A 17280-nucleotide genomic window follows, 5' to 3' on the forward strand; every position below is an offset into this window, starting at 1 on the left:
GGTCAAATGGAGTGTGGGGGAAGCAGGGAAGGAGGGAAGGGTGGGGGGGTCTCACCTGAAATGTAGGACGGGGTTGGCAATGGTCGGGGTCCTCTCGTCGAAGGGTTCGATGATAATGGTGAAGCCTGAGGCCAGGGAGGGCAGGGTGAGGAGCCAGGACCCCTTCCTCCCCTAACGGAGGGGATCCCATGGAGGGGGAAGGGAGAGGGGACTGGGGGATCCCAGAAAGGCAGTGCTAGAAAGAACCTCCAGAGAGCAAGTCAACCCCTTGTTTTACAGAGGGGGAAACTGAGGCCTGGAGAGGGGACTTGACTTGGCACAGCACAGAACCAGGGCCCAGAAGCCTCCGGCCCACCTTCCCCATGCTGGACACACACCCAGGGGAGGTTAAAGGCAGAGCTCTTCCCTCCCTCCATCCATCGCAGGCCTGCCCTGATTCTCAGGGGCTAATCTCTAGGGATTAGGGTGAGCAGATGGGAGATGGGCAGCCACGTCCTGATGGGGGGGAGGGGACACCCTCCCCCCATCTCTGCCACCCTCCTTCGGATTCAGAACAGCCAGGCCCCTAAGCACCCTGACTGTGGCGGGACACAAGCACAGGGCTCCCCAAATGTCAGGGCTGGGGGAGGGGGCACAGAAGATACTCAGATCAAGCCTGATTTATAGAAGGGGAAACTGAGGCCCCCAGAGGGGGAGGGATTTATCCAAGGTCACACAGCAAGACACTGAGCTAAGAGCCTGGGCCTCCCTCCAGGGCCAGAGAGGGGGCTCACCTCGGGAGTAGGTGCTGACCAGGGTGGCGAAATTTGAGAGGAGGGTGAGCGGGGAGAAGTCCGCCAAGTCTGCGATCTCGAGCGTGTGCAGTAGCGACCTCAGCCGCTCAGCGCAGAACCTACAAGCAGGGGGCAGGCCAGGGTGAGGGGGCAGGCCAGGGCAGCGGGAGGGGCAGGCCTGAGCCAAGGCCGCTGGGGACCACATCGGGGGCAGAGGTGGGAGGGAGATACGAGAGGGAACGGCCGGCCTCAGAGGGGCCGGGAGCATCCGCTGGGGTCAGGAGTGAACGTGGCCTGAAGGTGAGGCAGGGACCGACAGATGGCCAGGTTTGGGGGAACCCCTGAACCCTGGCACCACGAACCAGAGGCGGCTGGTCCAGCCTCCTCTTTGTGCAGAAGAAGGAACAGAGAAAGGAGACGGCCAGAGCAGGGGGCTGGATACTTCTGAGGGGACCCAAAGGAAGGTCTGGGGCCGGGGACGGCGGGGCTCACCGCAAAGGCTTGCGCTGGATGCAGACACGGTGGGCCAGGCCCCCCAGGAAGGCCGGCGGGCTCTCCTGGACCACATGCTGGGTCCGCAGGCGCCATTTGACATATTCCAGCAGGCGCCGGAGGAAGCCCAGGAAATGCTCGGCTGTTCGGATGGAGCCAGGGACCGCCTCTATGGGTTGGGGCGAGAGAGGAAGTGGCACACACACACCCATCGCTGTTGGCCCCAGAGCCCTGTCCAGCCAGCCCTGGACACAGCTAGAGAGCCAGACGGGCCTCATAGACCCTCCCACATACGTGGGCAGCCAACTAGGGGAAGGAAATGACTTTATACCGACTGGACAGGGGAGACCCCAGAGCTCAGAGGGACTTTAGAGACAACTAGGTCACCCACTTCATTTAACAGAAAGGGAAACTGAGGCCCCAGGGAGGGATCTGCCCAACATGCACAAGGGAGAATCTAGGCCCTCTACACTGGCCCTGGGCCTCCCCCTGCCCTCACCGCCTCTCTGCTTCTCCAGCTGAGTTCAGGAGGGTCAGCAGAGCCCCAGGCCCTCTCCTCACCCTGTAATACTTCATCTGGAAGGACCGGGTTAGCCAGGTGGGCATCTGTCTCCCGGGCAACGCTGGCCTCACGAAGCCCCTCCACTAGGCGGCGGTATTCTTCCCGTAAGCGTTTCTCATCAGTCTCTTTGATCCTGAAGGGGGAGCCCAAAAGAGTGGGGGGGTTGAGAACAAAGATCTGAGAGCTGAGGCTGATGCCCAGTCTCTGCCCAGACCCAGCAGTTTGGGCCAGGCTTCTTCCCTAACCAGTGAGAACTTGGACAAGTCCCTTCCCCTCCTGACACCCCATTAGGGTCTAATAGTTCCCACAGTCCCACACACACTTGTGAACTGTGCGCTGCAGCGTCTCCAAGTTGTTCTGGCATCGGTCCAGGGTCCGGCGGGTCAGATTCACACTCATTGAGTCGATGCATACATTGTCTGAAGGACAAAAGATCAGAGTGAGAGTCACCAGCAGGGGGGAAAGGGTGGGTGGTTGCAGGGTAAGAGGCGTCCCCAACCAGCTCATGCACGTACCGATGTTGTGGGCCTCGTCAAAAACAACCACGGCTTTCCGAGCCAGCTCTTTGGAAACAAGGTCAGCGATCTTTGGGTCCAGAAGGTAGTGATAGCTGTAGACGATCACATTGGCATGAAGAATCTAGGGAAGGGCAAGAAGAAACTGTGGGAGGGGGAAAAAACAGGTGCGGGACCCCTTTTGCCTCTGCCATTCCCTGATCTAAGGTCCTACCTGGCCCTAATGTTCCAGGATATTCTGTCTCTTAAGCTTCCTCCTGCCTGCCATTCCCTGATCTGAGGTCCTACCTAATGTTCTAGGTAAGTGTTGGTGAAGATGTGGCACGAATGCAGAGCCGGCACTCGGGAAGCTGCTCCATTCCTCCTCTTCCCAGTGTCTAAGGACATTTTTTGTATGCCCTGCACAGGGCGTGTACCTCTTTCCTCAACTCTCTAGGTCAGGGGTCGGCAACCTTTTTGGCCGTGAGAGCCACAAACGCCACATTTTTTAAAATGTAATTTTGTGAGAGCCGTGCTAGTGCTCACAGTGCGCTCCTGTAACAGCACCTGAAAAAAATGGACTTTATGGCTCCTGCAGAAAGAGCCATACCTGGCCCTCGAAAGAGCCAGATATGGCTCAAGAGCCATAGGTTGCCAACCCCTGCTCTAGGTAATGCAGAGGCTCACAGACAGCTTGAATTTGCCCTCTGGGCACTCAAACTAGGAGGGTAGGAGAGGTTTGCCAAAGCTGTTCTAGGATATTCTGTCTTCTAAGCTTCCTTCCACCTGCCATTCCCTGACCCTCCCATATGACGTTCCATGTACCTCACCCCCACACCCACCTCCACAGCACTGACCCAGACACACATGGATCCTTACTGAGTATCGGGCCAGGAAGTATGGACACCAGCCTTTCTGCTGTCCAAAGGCCTTCAGATCATCCAGGTTGTAGATGCCCCAGGGAATAGGCATTTGGCGACCTTGGGCATCAAACTCCTGAGTGGAGGAGGCTTCCATGAGTACGGGGCTCGGCCTCCTTCCCGGTCAGGAGCGGCTCCCCACCCCCCAACCCTCCAACCCTGTTCTCCTATCTAGGGTTAATTCCATTTACACAAGCCCTAGGCACCTCATAGAATCGGCAGTGAGGGACACTGGCATCCTGTTGGCGCTGGGCCCGCACATAAGAAGCCGTCAGGCTGTGACACTTTCCATCCACGTCCTTCCCAAACCTCAAGGGGGTCACCTGTAAAGGAACCCAGGAAGAAAGCCTGAGCCCTCTTCCCCCGGCCCTGGGGGTGCAGGGCTCACCCCAATTTCTAGACCTTCATTTCTACCATCACACCCTGGTGGCTGTGGCCTCCAGCCTTCTCAGCCTCTGCTATCTCTCTCCTACTATCACTCTCCTTCTCCTCCAGGCCAAGCTTCCAGATTCATGATCCCCCAGCCTGCCTTAGAACCTTATCCCTCCCTAGCTCATGGATCTCGACAGAAGGATGTAGAGAAAGAGAGAAGAAAGAACTCTTAGATCTTAGAATGTCAGAGCTGGGAGGGCCCTTAGAACAGGGAATGTCGGAGTCTGGAATGGTCTCAGAATGAGGAATGCTACAGTTGGACAGAACCTTAGAAGACAGATCAGACTCCTTAGAAATTGTCTCATCCCATCTTCTTGATTTTACAGATGGGATAACTGAGGCCCAAAGTGATCCCATGGAAGCAGAACCCAAGCCCCATAGCCTCTTCTCCCTGTCCCACCCAGGGGGCTCAGAGTCCCTCACCTCAGGGTGAATACACAGATTCTTCCGTGAACTCAAGGCCAGGCCCAGGAAAGGAACCTTCTCTCCTTCCTGCTTCTCAAAGGAGTTCATCAGCTTCCTGAGCTCTTCTATCACCTAGCTCAGAGAAGGAAGGAGAGGAGGAGGGGTGGCCAATGTGCTCCCTTCCCATCCTCTTCCAGCCAGCCCTGGGGTTCGTCTGTCCCTCTGTTCCCCAGTCCCCCACTCTGTCCTCTGTCCATCCCAGGGGTCATGACCTGCCTCCCCAGGCCCTTAATTCACTCCTAGCAACAGGGCAGGACCACACCAGACCACCGTCACCACTCCCTGGGCCCAGGCTAAAGGTCGAGAGGGGAGAACTGAGCCCCTGATGACAGCCATGAGACCCACCTTCTCAATCTCAGGGACAGTCCTGGAGCAGTAGATGAGCTTGGTCACTTCCAGGGGGTGAACCTGTCCATGGATCAGGGAGCAGGGGAATGGCGAGCCCCAGGCTCAGGATAGGTCCATTCCCCAGCCCTGTCCCCCCCAATCTTTCCCCAACCTCAAGCCCAAGTCCTGCCTCACCCGCTGGTAGGCCACGATCAAGGCCAGGAGGGAGATGGTCTTGCCGGTGCCCGAGGGCATCTCAAGGACTCCATGACCCTGTATGTGCCCCCCACCCCGAAACATGAAACATTATCATCTTTTTAAATCCATACCTTCTATCTCAGTATCAGTTCTAAGACAGAAGAGCAGTAAGAGCTAGGATTTGGGGTTAAGTTTCTTAAGAAGCATCTGAGGCCAGATTTGAATCCAGATCCTCCCACTCCAGGCCTGGTGCTTTATCCGCTATGTTACCTCGATGCCCCAAACATTATCATCTTACAAAAAGAAGTGTTTGGATCTGAGCAGGATGAACTGTTACAAGTTAAGAATCAAAAGCTCAGAATCACAGGCAGCTTGAAGGAAACATTTATTGAGCACCTACTATGTGCAAGGCATTTTACAGATATGATCTCCTTTGAGGTAAATGCTGTTATAATCCCCAGGCATCTAAGGGGCACCACTGTGCACCAAGCAGTAGGCCTAGAGACAGGAGAAACCTGAATTCAAATCCAGCCTCAGACATTTAGTAGCTATGTGACTCGTGTGACTCTGGCAAGTCACTTAGTAACTGCTTGCCTCAGTTTCCTCACCTGTAAAATAGGGATCATAATAGCACCTACCTTGCAGGGTTGTCTTAAGAATCCAATGAGACAATAACGGACTTAGCACTATTTAAATTGCTTATTCTTTCCATTTTACAGATGAGGAAACAGTCAAACAAGTGGTTAAGTGACTTTCCCAGAGTCATACAGCCAGTAAGTGTCTGAGGCTGGTTTTGAATTCAGGTCTCTTTGACTCCAAGCCCAGAGCTCCAACCACTGTGCCCAGAAGCTGCTCTTGGAGAGCATCTGGCCCAGGATGCTAGCCCACCCTGGCAGGCCGGGGAAGCCTATGGACCATTCTCGGAACAAAGTGTATAAATGCATCCAATAAATATGCTTAGGATTACAAGGGAGGGGCGCGGGGGGGGGGGGGCAGGGCAGAGACAGGATGTGAGGGAAGAGGGCTGGTACCTTGGCATCCAGGGTCCGCTTGAGCTCCAGCATATAGGAGAATTGCTCAGGGTAGATGTAGTCATAAGGAAAGTGGACCAGGAGCCCGTCCACATTCAGCCTGGGTGATGGGAGAGGGAAAGGCTGGCATCCATGACCGAGGCCCTCCCCCAAGCCTCCCTCCTGGAGGGTTTACATCAAAGGTCCCCACTTGTCCCACCAGCCTCTCAGCTGTCCTGGCACTAGCCTCCTCTCTAACCCACGGTCCACCACTCTGACCTCCTGGACACTCTTCTCTCGCTCCCTCTCTGACCATTAGTGTCACCTGGGGCTCTTCTCTTGGCCCCCCACTACTTCACTTGGTCACCTCTTCAGCTCCCCTGTATTGAATGGCCATCTCTCTACTGAGGGCTCTCAAATCTCCCTCTCTGCTGCCCCCCCCCCCATCTTGACTCCCCTTTCTGCCCTCTCCAGCTGGACGGCCCATGGACTTCTAGAACTCAACAGGTCCCAAAATGACTTCACGGGCCCCCTTCCCTCCACCCAAGCTCTTTCCAAAGTCGGGTTCCCTTTAATGCTCCCTCAAACACGCCCCCTGATGGGCCGACCCTCACTGCCATGGCTGCTGGGAGGGGAGAGGGGGGTGTCTGTCCCCCTCAAGTCTCTCCCCCAGAGGGATTTCTGACCACATCCCCTTCTCAGAAAACTCCAGAGGCGCCCCATGGCCTCCAGAACCTAATACGAAGTGCGCCTCAATCCCAACCCTCGAACCCCTTATCCCTGGCCACAAACAAACCCCTCCAGCTCCCAGCTCAGAGCGTTCTCTCTGGCTGGCTGTGCCCCCCAGCTCCTGCCTTCCCCCGCTTCCTTGGAGGCCCGATTAAAAGGCCCCCTCCTACAGGAAGCCCTCCGGGCCTCTCCTGGGGCCAGGGCCTCGATTCCTACTGAGCTGGTCCATGGGCGCCTAATATATGCTCACTGGCCGGCTGCGGCTCCTCCTCCAGGACCCAATGATCCCTAGACGGGCATGCCGACGACTCTCCCACCGGCCCTCTCGCCCCCATTCTATATCCAAGGCGAAGCCTTGGGGCCCCTCGAGTCCCATACCCCCATTTTACAGGTGACGAAACTGAGGCGGACTAGAGTGAATGACTTGCCCAGGGTAACCCGGCTACTAAGTTTCAAAGATCCTGCTTGAACCTGGGCTTCCCCAACTCCAGATCCAGCGCCCTGCCCACCACGCCACCTGGCTGCCCCACCCAGAGGTCCCCCCACTTTTCTGGGTCCCCTCCCCAGAGCCCCCCTCCTGCGCCCTCCAGGGAGCCCCCACGCGCGCCTTCCCCTCCTACTTCATGGCGGTGTCCACAATGTTCCAAAGGCGCGGCCCCGCCCCCTCATGAATATAGGAACCAAGCCGGAGAGAGATCCGGAACTTTCTCTTCTCATTGGCTAAACGCGCGCAGACTCTGTAGAGGTGGGGGAAAAGAGTCAGCCGGGGCGGAGCGATCAAGGCGCTTGCGCAGGAGCCGTGATGGGGCGGGGAGAGGAAAAGAACTCCTTTGGAGCCCCGACAGTCATCCTTAATCGCTCCCGACTACAGCGCAGGCGGGATAGGAAGAGAGAACGCCGATTGAATCGTCATTCATTCTTGCACTAGTTTAGCTTCCTAGTCCTTAAGGTCCTAGAAGGTCAGAGTTGGGGGAACTTTAGAGCAGGGAAGGTCAGGGCTGGGAGGGGCCCTAGAACAGGGAATAATATCAGAACTGGAAGAACCCTTAGAACGGGATGTCGGGGCTGGGAGAGCCCTAGAGCCATTGTCGGGAATGCCGAGTCCATTAGGGCTCGGGATGGTGATTTCCTCCGGGAGCTCGATGGAGGCATCTTCTCTGCAGCTTGTCGTCTGGCGCAGTCAAAAGCATTTCCCAGGCGCTTACCGCGTGCCAAGCGGCAAGAAGCCACAGCTAGAACTGAGCAGGGAACGAGGATGAGGAGAGGAGGGCGGAGCAGTAAAGCGTGGAAGTGCCAGGCAGCCCAATGGAGGCTGCCAGGAGAAATGGCAACCACCTCCCTGACGCAGAGGACGCCACTCTCGTGGCACAAAGGGAAGAATGAAGAAACCCCTTGATCAGGGCAGCTAGGGGGCTCAGTGGCTAGAACACCAAGCCTGAGGAAGGGAGGTCCTGGCTTCAAATGTGGCCGCACACTGCCCAGCTGTGTGACCCTGGGCAAGTCACTTAACCCCAATTACCGAGCCCTTACTGCTTTTCTGCCTTGGAACTCATACACAATATTGATTCTAAGATGGAAAGTTGGTGGGGGAAGAGGGGGGGCAGGGAAGCAAGGACTGGTTTTTGCAGGCACTGAGTAAGCTTAGCAAATGCTCCGTGACTGGATTTTAGAAAAGCCATTTTCCGTCCCAGGCTAAACCTTCCCTGATCCCAGAAGGTGAGCTCCTCGAGGGTTCAGGCAGGCATGGCCCGTTCAGTCCTAGCTCTTTTCAGCTCTTTCTTTCCCTCTAGTCTCCTCTAGCACCTGAGAAGTCCTTCAGTGGCCACTCCCAGCTCCATTTTCTCCCAGAGTACTCTCTGGCTCCTACTGCTGGGATGGATAAAGGAATAACTGGGAGAACCAGGGGGGAAAGAACTGGGTGAGCCCACGGGAGGGACGTCTGGAGGGCTTGAGAAGGGAGACAGTGGGAGACAGTCAATAATAAGCAGGGCTCAAGGATAGCTTCATCCAAAGACAGGACCTTTATTTCAAAAGCATTTGCTTTTTCCTATTTAATTACAAACCAAGCATCAATTCTGAAGGCACTTGGTTGGGGGAAGGAGGGAGGAAGTTACTGTACCTCCAACCCCCAAGGCTGCTGGTGGGAAAGAGAGCAGAAGACAGACCGGGTCAGAGTTCATTGCAGGCTGGTGTTGTGTGGCCTGGGTGAGAGAATCTTCTCGCTTCTGGGATCATGGAGGGCTGAATTGTTTTGTTTTGGGGGAGGGGAGGGTGGCATCGCTGATTGATCTGGCTCAGCCATGACAACTCCACTGGGGTCAGGGTGCTCTGGACATGTAGCTGGAGCCTGAGAGGGGCTATAGTAATGGCATGGACAGGATTTAGGGGGCCCCTTCCCCTTTCAAAGACAGGTTCCAAGTTCATCCCCCTCTCCCTGGATCAGGAGCAGGAGGAGCTGGGAAATTCCTCCTTGATTCTCATCTCTCCATCGGCTCTTCCTGGCGCTTGGTCTGGGATCCTACACTTTTCCACGCTGAGGTTTCACTCTGGGGAACAACTGAGAAGACAAGACAAAAGCTGTTGTGACTCGGGGCTGGGCGGGGGGCCCTGGGCCCCTCCTCTGCCTCCTTCCCATTCTCTACCCCTGGCTACATAATGAAAACTCTGAGGGTCACCTCCCTGTTTCTCCCCTTGTCTGACCCTCCATTCCTCCACCCGACAAAAGAACGTCATGAATCCAAGCATTCATCCTCTCCTCTCTCTACCTGGCACCCCTCCCCAGTTCGGTTCTCACCCCAAAGTAGTTTCTGGGCACATAGCCCTCCTGGCCCCGCAGTGCTGCCCACCACCAGTCCGTCTCCTCGGGGCCATCCCGGCGCAGGACAGTCACAGGTTCTCCCTCCCGGAAGGACAGCTCATCCCCAAACTCGGCGCTGTAGTCCCAGAGGGCATAGACTGCCCCTCCATGCAGGTGGCCCATGCTCTGCTCAGCCTCTGAGACATGATCACAGAGAGTCAGGCCTGGAAGGAACCTCAGAGATCATCCAATCCATCCCCATTGTTTTACAGAGAAGGAAACTAAGGCTCAGAGAAAGAGAGAGATCAGACAACTTGCTCAAAGTCACTAGATTGTCAGTATGAGAGCCAGGATTTGAACCCAGGTCTTGAAGCACCAAATCTAGCCCTCTTCTCACCACCCCAGGGCCTGACTCATGTCTAATAACTGGCACCAGTCCACAGCAGGGACAAACATGGAGCAGACCGGGTGAGACCATGGGTGAGAGGCTCTGTTCGGCCATGATGAGCCCCGCGCCGCTCTCACACCTCACCTGCCAGGTAGGTGGCACAGTCCGCGTAGCCCTCCCGATAAGGGTCGCACTTCTCGATGGCCATGGCGCCGTCGCTCAGGGTCGTAGCAAAGATGGCGGCCCCGTGCTGCACCAGCGCTGTGCAGATGGCCGTATCGTTGCAAGAGGCGGCACAGTGTAAGGGTGTCCTGGGGCGGGAGAGAGGAGGCGAAGGCGATGAGACGCCGAGAAGCGGCAAGATGCTGTCCTGCACTAGGCCTGATATAAAAGCCAGGCCAAGAGCCTGGGGGTGCCGGCGAATACCCCCAGCGCCCTGGGCCCCTAGACCTGCCGAGGGGGAGACGTTGCGGGCAAATGATGGGGAGGGGAGGCGCGTGGAGCTGGGCCTTAGAGATCCCTCAGAACGCCCCTCCCACCGTTGTCTCACCAGCCGTGGCTGTCCGGGGAGTTAACGTTGGCACCGGTACCAATGAGGAAGTCCACGATGGCATAGTTGGCACCGCAGATGGCATTGTGCAGGGCTGTGATGCCCTCCTCATTGGGCTGGCTGGGGTCATTCATCTGAAGGGAAGGGGGGAGAAGTGAGGGTCCGGTCAGCCTTGGGGAGAAGACCGAGAGGCAGAGCACCCGCTTTCTCCTCCCTGGCAGCCCACCGCTCTCACCTCCTTCACAGCCTGCTGGACCACATCCAACTCCCCGGTGAGCGCCGCATCCAGCAGTAGCACGAGGGGGTTAAGGCGGGCCCGGCGGGCCTTGCGGGGGGAGCCCCCCTTCCGAAGCACCGAGCGCATTTCCTAGGGGTAGGAGATGGTGGCATCAGAAAGATGCTGCTGCACCCCTTCTCCTTCCTCCGTCCCAATCCCTCCCTTCATCCCCTTCTGGTACTAGAGAGGACACGGGACAGAGGTGGGTAACTGGGCAGCCCCAAGAAGGGGACAAAAGCAGGAGGGACTGCTTGGGGATTGGGGGGAGTCAGGGGACAGCTAAATGGCTCAGTGGATTGAGAGTCAGGCCTAGAGGTTCTGGGTTCCAATCTGGCCTCCGACACTTTCTAGCTGTGTGACCCTGGGCAAGTCATGTAACCTTCATGGCCTAGCCATGAGCGCTCTTCTACTTTGGAACCAATACTTGATATTGATTCTAAGATGGAAGGTAAGGGAAGATGGAGAAGGGAACTGAATGACCATTTGGGAGGACAGAGAGAGCCATGGCCTGGAAGCAGGGCTTTCTTCTTTCTTGGGCCACTTTCCCCATCTCCAAAGGAGAGGGGAAGACCACGAGGCCGTGTCTAGGGGCCTTTACGGCTCTAAGAATCAAAGACTGCAGAAGCCTCCAGCCCCGCAATTCAGTAATGGGTTCTGTGTTCTCCAATTCTAAATGGTTCTAAGTTCCAGGATCCCAAGATTCTAGGAGAGTCCTAAGAGCCTTAGACGATTCCAAGAATCCCTGGCCGTAAAGTTCCCGGGAGCCAAAATTCTATGATGATTTCGAGATTCCCAGATGCCCAGATTCAGGGCTGGTTCTAAGATTATGCGGTAGAAAATCTTGTGCTTCCAGCAGTCGAGGATGTTTCCAAGGTTCTACGATGATTCTAAAGGTCTAGACGGATTCTGACGTCTGCAGAGAACTCTAAGGTTCTCTAATGATTTTAAGTCTAAGTTGCTTTGGAGAATCTCTGGTTCAAAGGGGCAGCGGGGTGGCACCGTGTGCCAGTTTGGAGTCGGGAGGACCTGGGCTCCCAGCTGGCCTCGGACGCTTCCCAGCTCGGTGACCCGGCAAATCCCTTTAGCTTGTTTGCGTAGCCCTCGCCGCCGTTCTGTCTCCCAGACGGAAAAGGGACTCAATCTGCGGCTCAGGATTCTGTGACTAAACACGAGGAGTGTCCAAAGAGTCTCCGTTCTGAGCTCGGAGCCCCGGCGGCTAGACGACGAGGCAGGGTTAAGATTCCAGATGATTCCAAGAACCTTTGATGACTTGAAGATTCTTTGGTTCTAGATGCCACCCGCTTTTTACAGTTCTAAGCGTCTGCTGGATCTAGGATTCTAGGGTTCTAGATTCCTCGGCCGTTCTGAAATTCTATGGAAATTCTGCTATCGTCCCCTGGCTCTGAGGTTCTTCAGTTCTGGGTGTTATGGAATTCCCACGGCCCTTGTTTTCTACGCTGGCTCTAAGGTTCTAGGGTTCTAGATTCTGTGGTGGTTCTAGGACTTTATGGTGCCTTTAGAAGGAGAGCAATGAGAGCCATGGATTGGCCTGGGGGGATGACAGATGCCCCCGGTTACTCACCGTGCTCTGGGGCGGGGGTGGCTCAGGAAGGCTGGGGGGTAGGAGGGTAGGCGTTGGGGGGGCCGGGGCAGGGGGCCCCGCTCGTGCCTCGCCACTCTCCGTAATGGAGGGCAGCTCGGGCTCAGGGCCCCCAGGTCCGGCGCCACCGTCGCGGGGAGGACCTCCGCCACTGCCCCCGTGCCGGTGGAAGAGGCGGTTAATGAGCTGCTGGTACTGTTTCTTGTGGGTGGGGGGCAGGGCTGGGCCGGGGCTCTGCTCCATGGAGCCTCGGCGCTTCAGGGGCCGCGGTATCTCCGCCAGCACCCGCGCCACCTCCTCCAGCTCGGGCACCGTCTGGGCCTCCGGGGGGAGCGCCGGCTGTAGCCGGGTAGGGCTCAGGGGTCGAGGCACGGCGCCTTCCTCGGTCTCTACGACCTCCAGGGCAGGGGCCAGCAGCCCCTCCAGCTCCGGCTCCGGCTCCGGCTCTTCCAGGGGCTTTGGGGGACCTATGTAGAGGGCAGAAGCCACAGTCATGACGCAAAGTCCCCCCTTCTCCGGTTTGCTCCGAGTTCTAACATTCAGCAGTCCTGACTATATAAAGTCAATCCTGACTACAAAAAGCTAACACGATCGGGGGGCAGCTAGGGGGCTCAGTGGATGGAGAGCCAGGCCTAGAGATAAGAGGTCCTGGGATCAAATCCGACCTCAGACTCTTCCTGGCTGTGTGACCCTGGACAAGTCACTTCACCCCCATTCCCTAGCCCTTCCCGCTCTTCTCTGCCTTGGAAACGATACCAACACGGTCCCATCGTTCACAAGTCCTTCTTCCCCTGTCCTGGCTCGGAGACCAACCTCCCCTCAACTCTGAGCCTGTGGCCTAAATAGAGACCCCTCCGTGCCATGACCCCCACCCCCCGGGTCTGGGAGGCACTCCGGCATTCGAAGCTTGAGCACCAGGGCCTCGGGATAAAAAAAATCTTCCTGCCTCTGAGGGGGAGGAAGGAGCCCAGTTTCACGGCCCTTGGAAGGTGGGGCAGAGATGAGAGCTCCTCACTCCCCCAGAACTCGAACCCAGAGGAGGGAGGTTCAGCGGCTTTCCCTCTTGGCCCCCTGCGAGCCCCAATCCGACACTCACCTTCACCTCCTGGAGGCCGGGCTGGCGGTACAAGCTGAGTGGCCGGAGTCTGGGCTGAGCTCTGTGGGGCTGGGACCGGGCTCTGAGGGGCTAAGACTGGGCTCTGAGGGGCCGGGGATGGGACTGGGGCTGGGGCCTGGGGGGTCAGCTTGGGTAGGGGAGCCCGTGTGATAATGGGCGAGCCCGGAGGCCCTGCCTTGGCCGCCCCATACTCCCAGAAGGCGTTTTGCAACTTAAATATCATGGAGAGAGGGATAGGCCGCTGGCGAGGGGCCCCCCGGGTCTGGGCGCTGGTGGGTGGCATCACGATGCGGCTGGCTGGCTGCCAGCTTCGAGGAAGGGTGCCAGGGACCCCTGGACCCAAGGAGCGGCGATATCCCCCAACCTCCGTCCGCCGGTCACTGGCCAGGGGAGACACTTTGTAATTCCGGGGCAGAGTGGAACTGGTGAGGCTGTCCTAGAAGGGAGTGCAGAGACGGGATATTATTTTTTTCTTTCCCCAAACCCACACCTGTCATGGCATCAGTTCTAAGACAGAGGAGCAGCAAGGCTAGGTAAATGGGGTCAAGTGACTTGCCCAGGCTCACACAACTAGGAAGTGTCTGAGGCCACACTTGAACCCAGAACCCAACTCCAGGCCTGACACTATCTGCTGTGCCACCTAGCTGCCCCCTCCTCTTCTCCTCTCTCAGCCTCAGTTTCCTCCTTTGTACAGTGATGGTGGTTGGGCCTCAAGATTTCTAAGGACTCTTCTAGCTCCAGTGGGCCGGGGTTCTACATTCCTTTTGTCTGGGAAGCCCTAGCCTAGAAACGCTGCCCCCTTACCTTGCCCGGGCCACCCAGGCCATCTAGACTGCTCTCCCGCCAAGGTAACAGCTGCAAGGATGGGGAGGACGGACGCAGGCCCCCCAAAGCATCCAGGCCTGTGGGAGAGAAGGAGTGAGGCCTGGGTTCGAGCCGAGGCAGGGGGCCTCTGCCTCTACCACCGCTGACTGCGTTCTTCTCTCCCCATCCCCAGGCGGGCTCACGTTCATAGCTGGAGGTCTGAGATGACGACTTCTTCTCGTAGGCTACGTCCAAATCCGACTCATTCCAGCTCTTGGGGGGCCGCCGGCGGAGTGTCAGGTCATCTGAAGGGGATCAAGAAGTTCTAGCCAAGTCCCACCAGGTTCTAGATGAGCCCCACCAGGTTCTAGCCAAGCCCCACCAGGTTCTAGCCAAGCCCCACCAGGTTCTAGAAGAGTCCCACAAGATCTAGCCCTGCTCCTTCCTTGATATCGGACTCCTTCTACCCTAATGGCTCCCGGGGCAGCTGCGCCCACCTCCACAGCCTCCTCCCCACTGTGGATCCTCATCTGCCTCCCCTGGTCTCTCACCTTGTGCCCGAAGCGGAGCAAAGGCACTGCCCCCAGCACCGGGGGGCGGACTCCCAAAGAGAGTGGAGCCCTCGTAAGTGGCAGGAAAGCCCAGGCGGGGGGAGGCTCCTCGGTGGTCAGGGAAGAAGGCCTGAGAGCCGTCGCCCCGAGGAGAGCCAGCCCGTCCACTGGCTAGGAAGTCATATTGTGGGGGGGGCCCTGTGGGCCGCAGGGGGCCAGAGCCAGGCCTCGGGGATGGGGCCCGGCCCAGAGAGCCAACGGCAGCCTCGTAACTTAGCACTTTGGGCCGTGGGGACGGGGCTCGTTCCAGTGGCGAGTATGACTCTGGAGACAGGTAGAGGGGCGTGCGGGGGGAGGCTGGGCGCCCTTTGGGGGACAGAGGACTGTATGAGAGCAAGGTGGGAGAGTTCTCTGAGCGGGTGTAGGTGGCATCCCCACTGTCTGCCACCTTCCGGGGTGAAGAGGTGCGGCTAAAATGGTCAGGAGTGGGACTGGAGCTGTATCTGGTCAGCTGGGGGGAAAGGAGAGACACCCAGTCAGTGGGAGGGGAGAGGGAGGAAAGGACTCGGGCTCAATAGAAAGAGGTCCACAGATTCGGGGCTCAAGGAGAAAAGGCCCCGGAGCTCAGGGGGAGGGATCCAGAGACTCAAAAGGAAGTGGGTCAGAGGGAAGGTCCCAGAGGGTCAAGGGGGAGAGACCCAGGAGCTCAGGAAGAAGGGACCAGAGGCTATGGGGAAATAAAATCAGGGTTCAGGAGGAAGGGACGGACCCAGAGGTTCAGGGGGACTAAACTGGGGGCCCGGGGAGGGATCGAGAGACTCAAGAGGAAGGGACCCAGAGGGCTGGAGGGAAGGCGCCAGGAGTTCGGATGGGGGGATACCCAAGGAAAAAGAACAGGACTATGGGAAGGAGGGTCGTGCGAATTCTACAACATATCATTAAATGGGGGTTTCGGGGCAATCCAGAAAAGGCCAGCTGGGCTTCATGGAGCTCAACTTTCTTGTTTTTAATCCAGGATTACCAGCCTGGTGGATGGGGGCAGGGGGACCTGGCACCTGCCAGGCTCTGGTGCCACTCGGGTGGAGAAGGGAGCCGAGGGGCCAGCCCACACCCAGCGAAAAGGAGTCACCCTGCCAAGTGAGAAGGAAGGAGGTCTCCAGGGGAGTGCCCTGGCCCACAGGCCAGTGACGGACTGAAGACACAAAAGCCTTTTGTCTGGCTCGAGCAATGGGCCAAGTCCCAGAAGGCTCTGGAGAAATGTAAACCCCTGACAAGTGGGGAGAGAGAGACATGGCGGAGGGAAGGGCGGCCAGAGCGGTGAAAGGGAGGAGTGCAGAGACGGACAGGCAAGCGTCGCTGGGGCCCCATCTGGTCTCTTGGTGGGCTGCTCAGAGGCCCAGACCAGAGCAAGAGGGGGAGTCTTCAGGCTGGAGAGAGGCCCAGGTCCCTTTGGGGTGCCACATTTGATTATCTCTTATCTCTGAACCCTTCCCTTCCCTGTGCACCCCTAAATCCTGAGGGCTAGGCCAGGGTTAAATGACTTGCCCAGGGTCACTCCTCTAGGAAGGGTATCTGAGGCCACATTTGAACCTGGCTCTCCATCCACTGACCCCCAAGGAGTGGCCGGGGGCAAGCAGCATCCTGCAGGGTGCTCACGGGAGGCAGGAGAGCTGCGTTCAAGAATCTGAGGGGCCAGCCCCAAGAGTAAAGCGGGGCCAGCTGAGGCTCGGGGCAGGGGGAAACGCCTAACCCTGAGAGGAGTGAGCTCCCAGTCCTAGGAGGGCCCCCCCCCCTGGGGGAGGGCTCACCCTCGCAGGGACACTGGTCTGCGGCGGAGGGGTGGCGGGGGCGGGCGAGTCGGACCACAGCGACTCCAGCTGCTTGGTGAGCTCGTCCACTTTGGCCGCGGCCGTGTCCAGCTCCATCTGCTTCAGGTCAATATGCTTCATGGCCAAGGCTGTGGGGGAGGGGAGGGGAGGGCAGGAGTGAGGCCCCGCGGAGCCCCGCCCCCGCCCGGAGCAGCCCCGCCCCCGCCCGGAGCAGCCCCTCCCTCACATTGGAAGTTCAAGTCCAGCAGTTCCCGCGCCGCGCTCTCGAAGGCCTCGCTGTCCATGGTGCCCAGGCTGGGGGGCGCGCCTGCGGGAAGGAGAGAGGCCGCTGAGCCCCCACCGGGAGGGTCTCGGAGGACTCGGGGCGGGAGGGGGAGGGGGCGAGGTCTCCCTGCGGCTTCGGGAGGCCAGATAATGATGGGAGCCTCGGCATGATTATTAGCCCAGTTTCCAGATCGAGGCTTGGAGAGGGCCTTGGAGATGAAGCCCAGGGCCGGCCAGCTGCCCGAGGTCACGAGGTTTGTGTCAGACAGGATTCGAACTCAGGCCTCTCTGGACTCCCGACCTCGAGCTCTTTCCACTACATCTCAAATTCCTAAATTGAGTTGGAGGTGGAGACGGGGCGAGGAGGCTAAGACCTCCGAACTCCGGAGAGCTCGAGGCTGCAGAGACCGAGGGAGGTCCGGAGACCCCGGCCCGGGGAGATCTCAAAGCGCTAAGTGGGAGCCCCGGAGGGCTTCTCAAGCTAGGGACAGGGCCCGGGGGGCCTTCAGCGAGACTGTAGGATTTCGGGGTCCAGAGATTAAGAATGCAGCAGGGGGCGGCGGAGGGAAGGTGTCCCGGAGTCTGCGGGGCGGAGGCACGGGCTCCACCGCTGGAAATTAGATGGGTAGGAGAAGGGAACCGGTTGGGTCGACACCGCCTGATTCCGCCCTCCCTCCAGGGCCGGGACAGGCGGGACAGGT

The 17280-nt window shown here is 58.3% G+C and overlaps 2 protein-coding genes across 2 annotated transcripts; both read right to left on the minus strand.

Annotated features, from left to right (window-relative positions):
- Positions 1–42: 42 nt before the first annotated feature.
- Positions 43–6024, minus strand: ERCC2 (ERCC excision repair 2, TFIIH core complex helicase subunit). The gene is made up of 12 exons (XM_044671090.1): positions 5695–6024; positions 4661–4738; positions 4484–4546; positions 4097–4210; positions 3448–3564; positions 3201–3317; positions 2343–2466; positions 2150–2246; positions 1827–1960; positions 1266–1434; positions 774–892; positions 43–125 (listed from the first exon to the last, which is right to left on the minus strand). The coding sequence occupies exons 1-12, from the start codon at positions 5725–5727 to the stop codon at positions 52–54; spliced, it is 1239 nt and encodes a 412-aa protein (XP_044527025.1). The 5' UTR covers positions 5728–6024; the 3' UTR covers positions 43–51.
- Positions 6025–8404: 2380 nt separating this feature from the next.
- On the minus strand, positions 8405–16868 carry PPP1R13L (protein phosphatase 1 regulatory subunit 13 like). The gene is made up of 12 exons (XM_044671092.1): positions 16542–16868; positions 16295–16443; positions 14487–14997; positions 14139–14240; positions 13936–14033; positions 13111–13567; positions 11997–12481; positions 10373–10504; positions 10138–10271; positions 9732–9898; positions 9197–9396; positions 8405–8959 (listed from the first exon to the last, which is right to left on the minus strand). The coding sequence occupies exons 1-12, from the start codon at positions 16597–16599 to the stop codon at positions 8921–8923; spliced, it is 2532 nt and encodes an 843-aa protein (XP_044527027.1). The 5' UTR covers positions 16600–16868; the 3' UTR covers positions 8405–8920.
- Positions 16869–17280: the final 412 nt, after the last annotated feature.

Source organism: Gracilinanus agilis, chromosome 3 (assembly GCF_016433145.1).
Source record: "Gracilinanus agilis isolate LMUSP501 chromosome 3, AgileGrace, whole genome shotgun sequence".
In the NCBI taxonomy this organism is placed as follows: Eukaryota; Metazoa; Chordata; class Mammalia; order Didelphimorphia; family Didelphidae; genus Gracilinanus; species Gracilinanus agilis.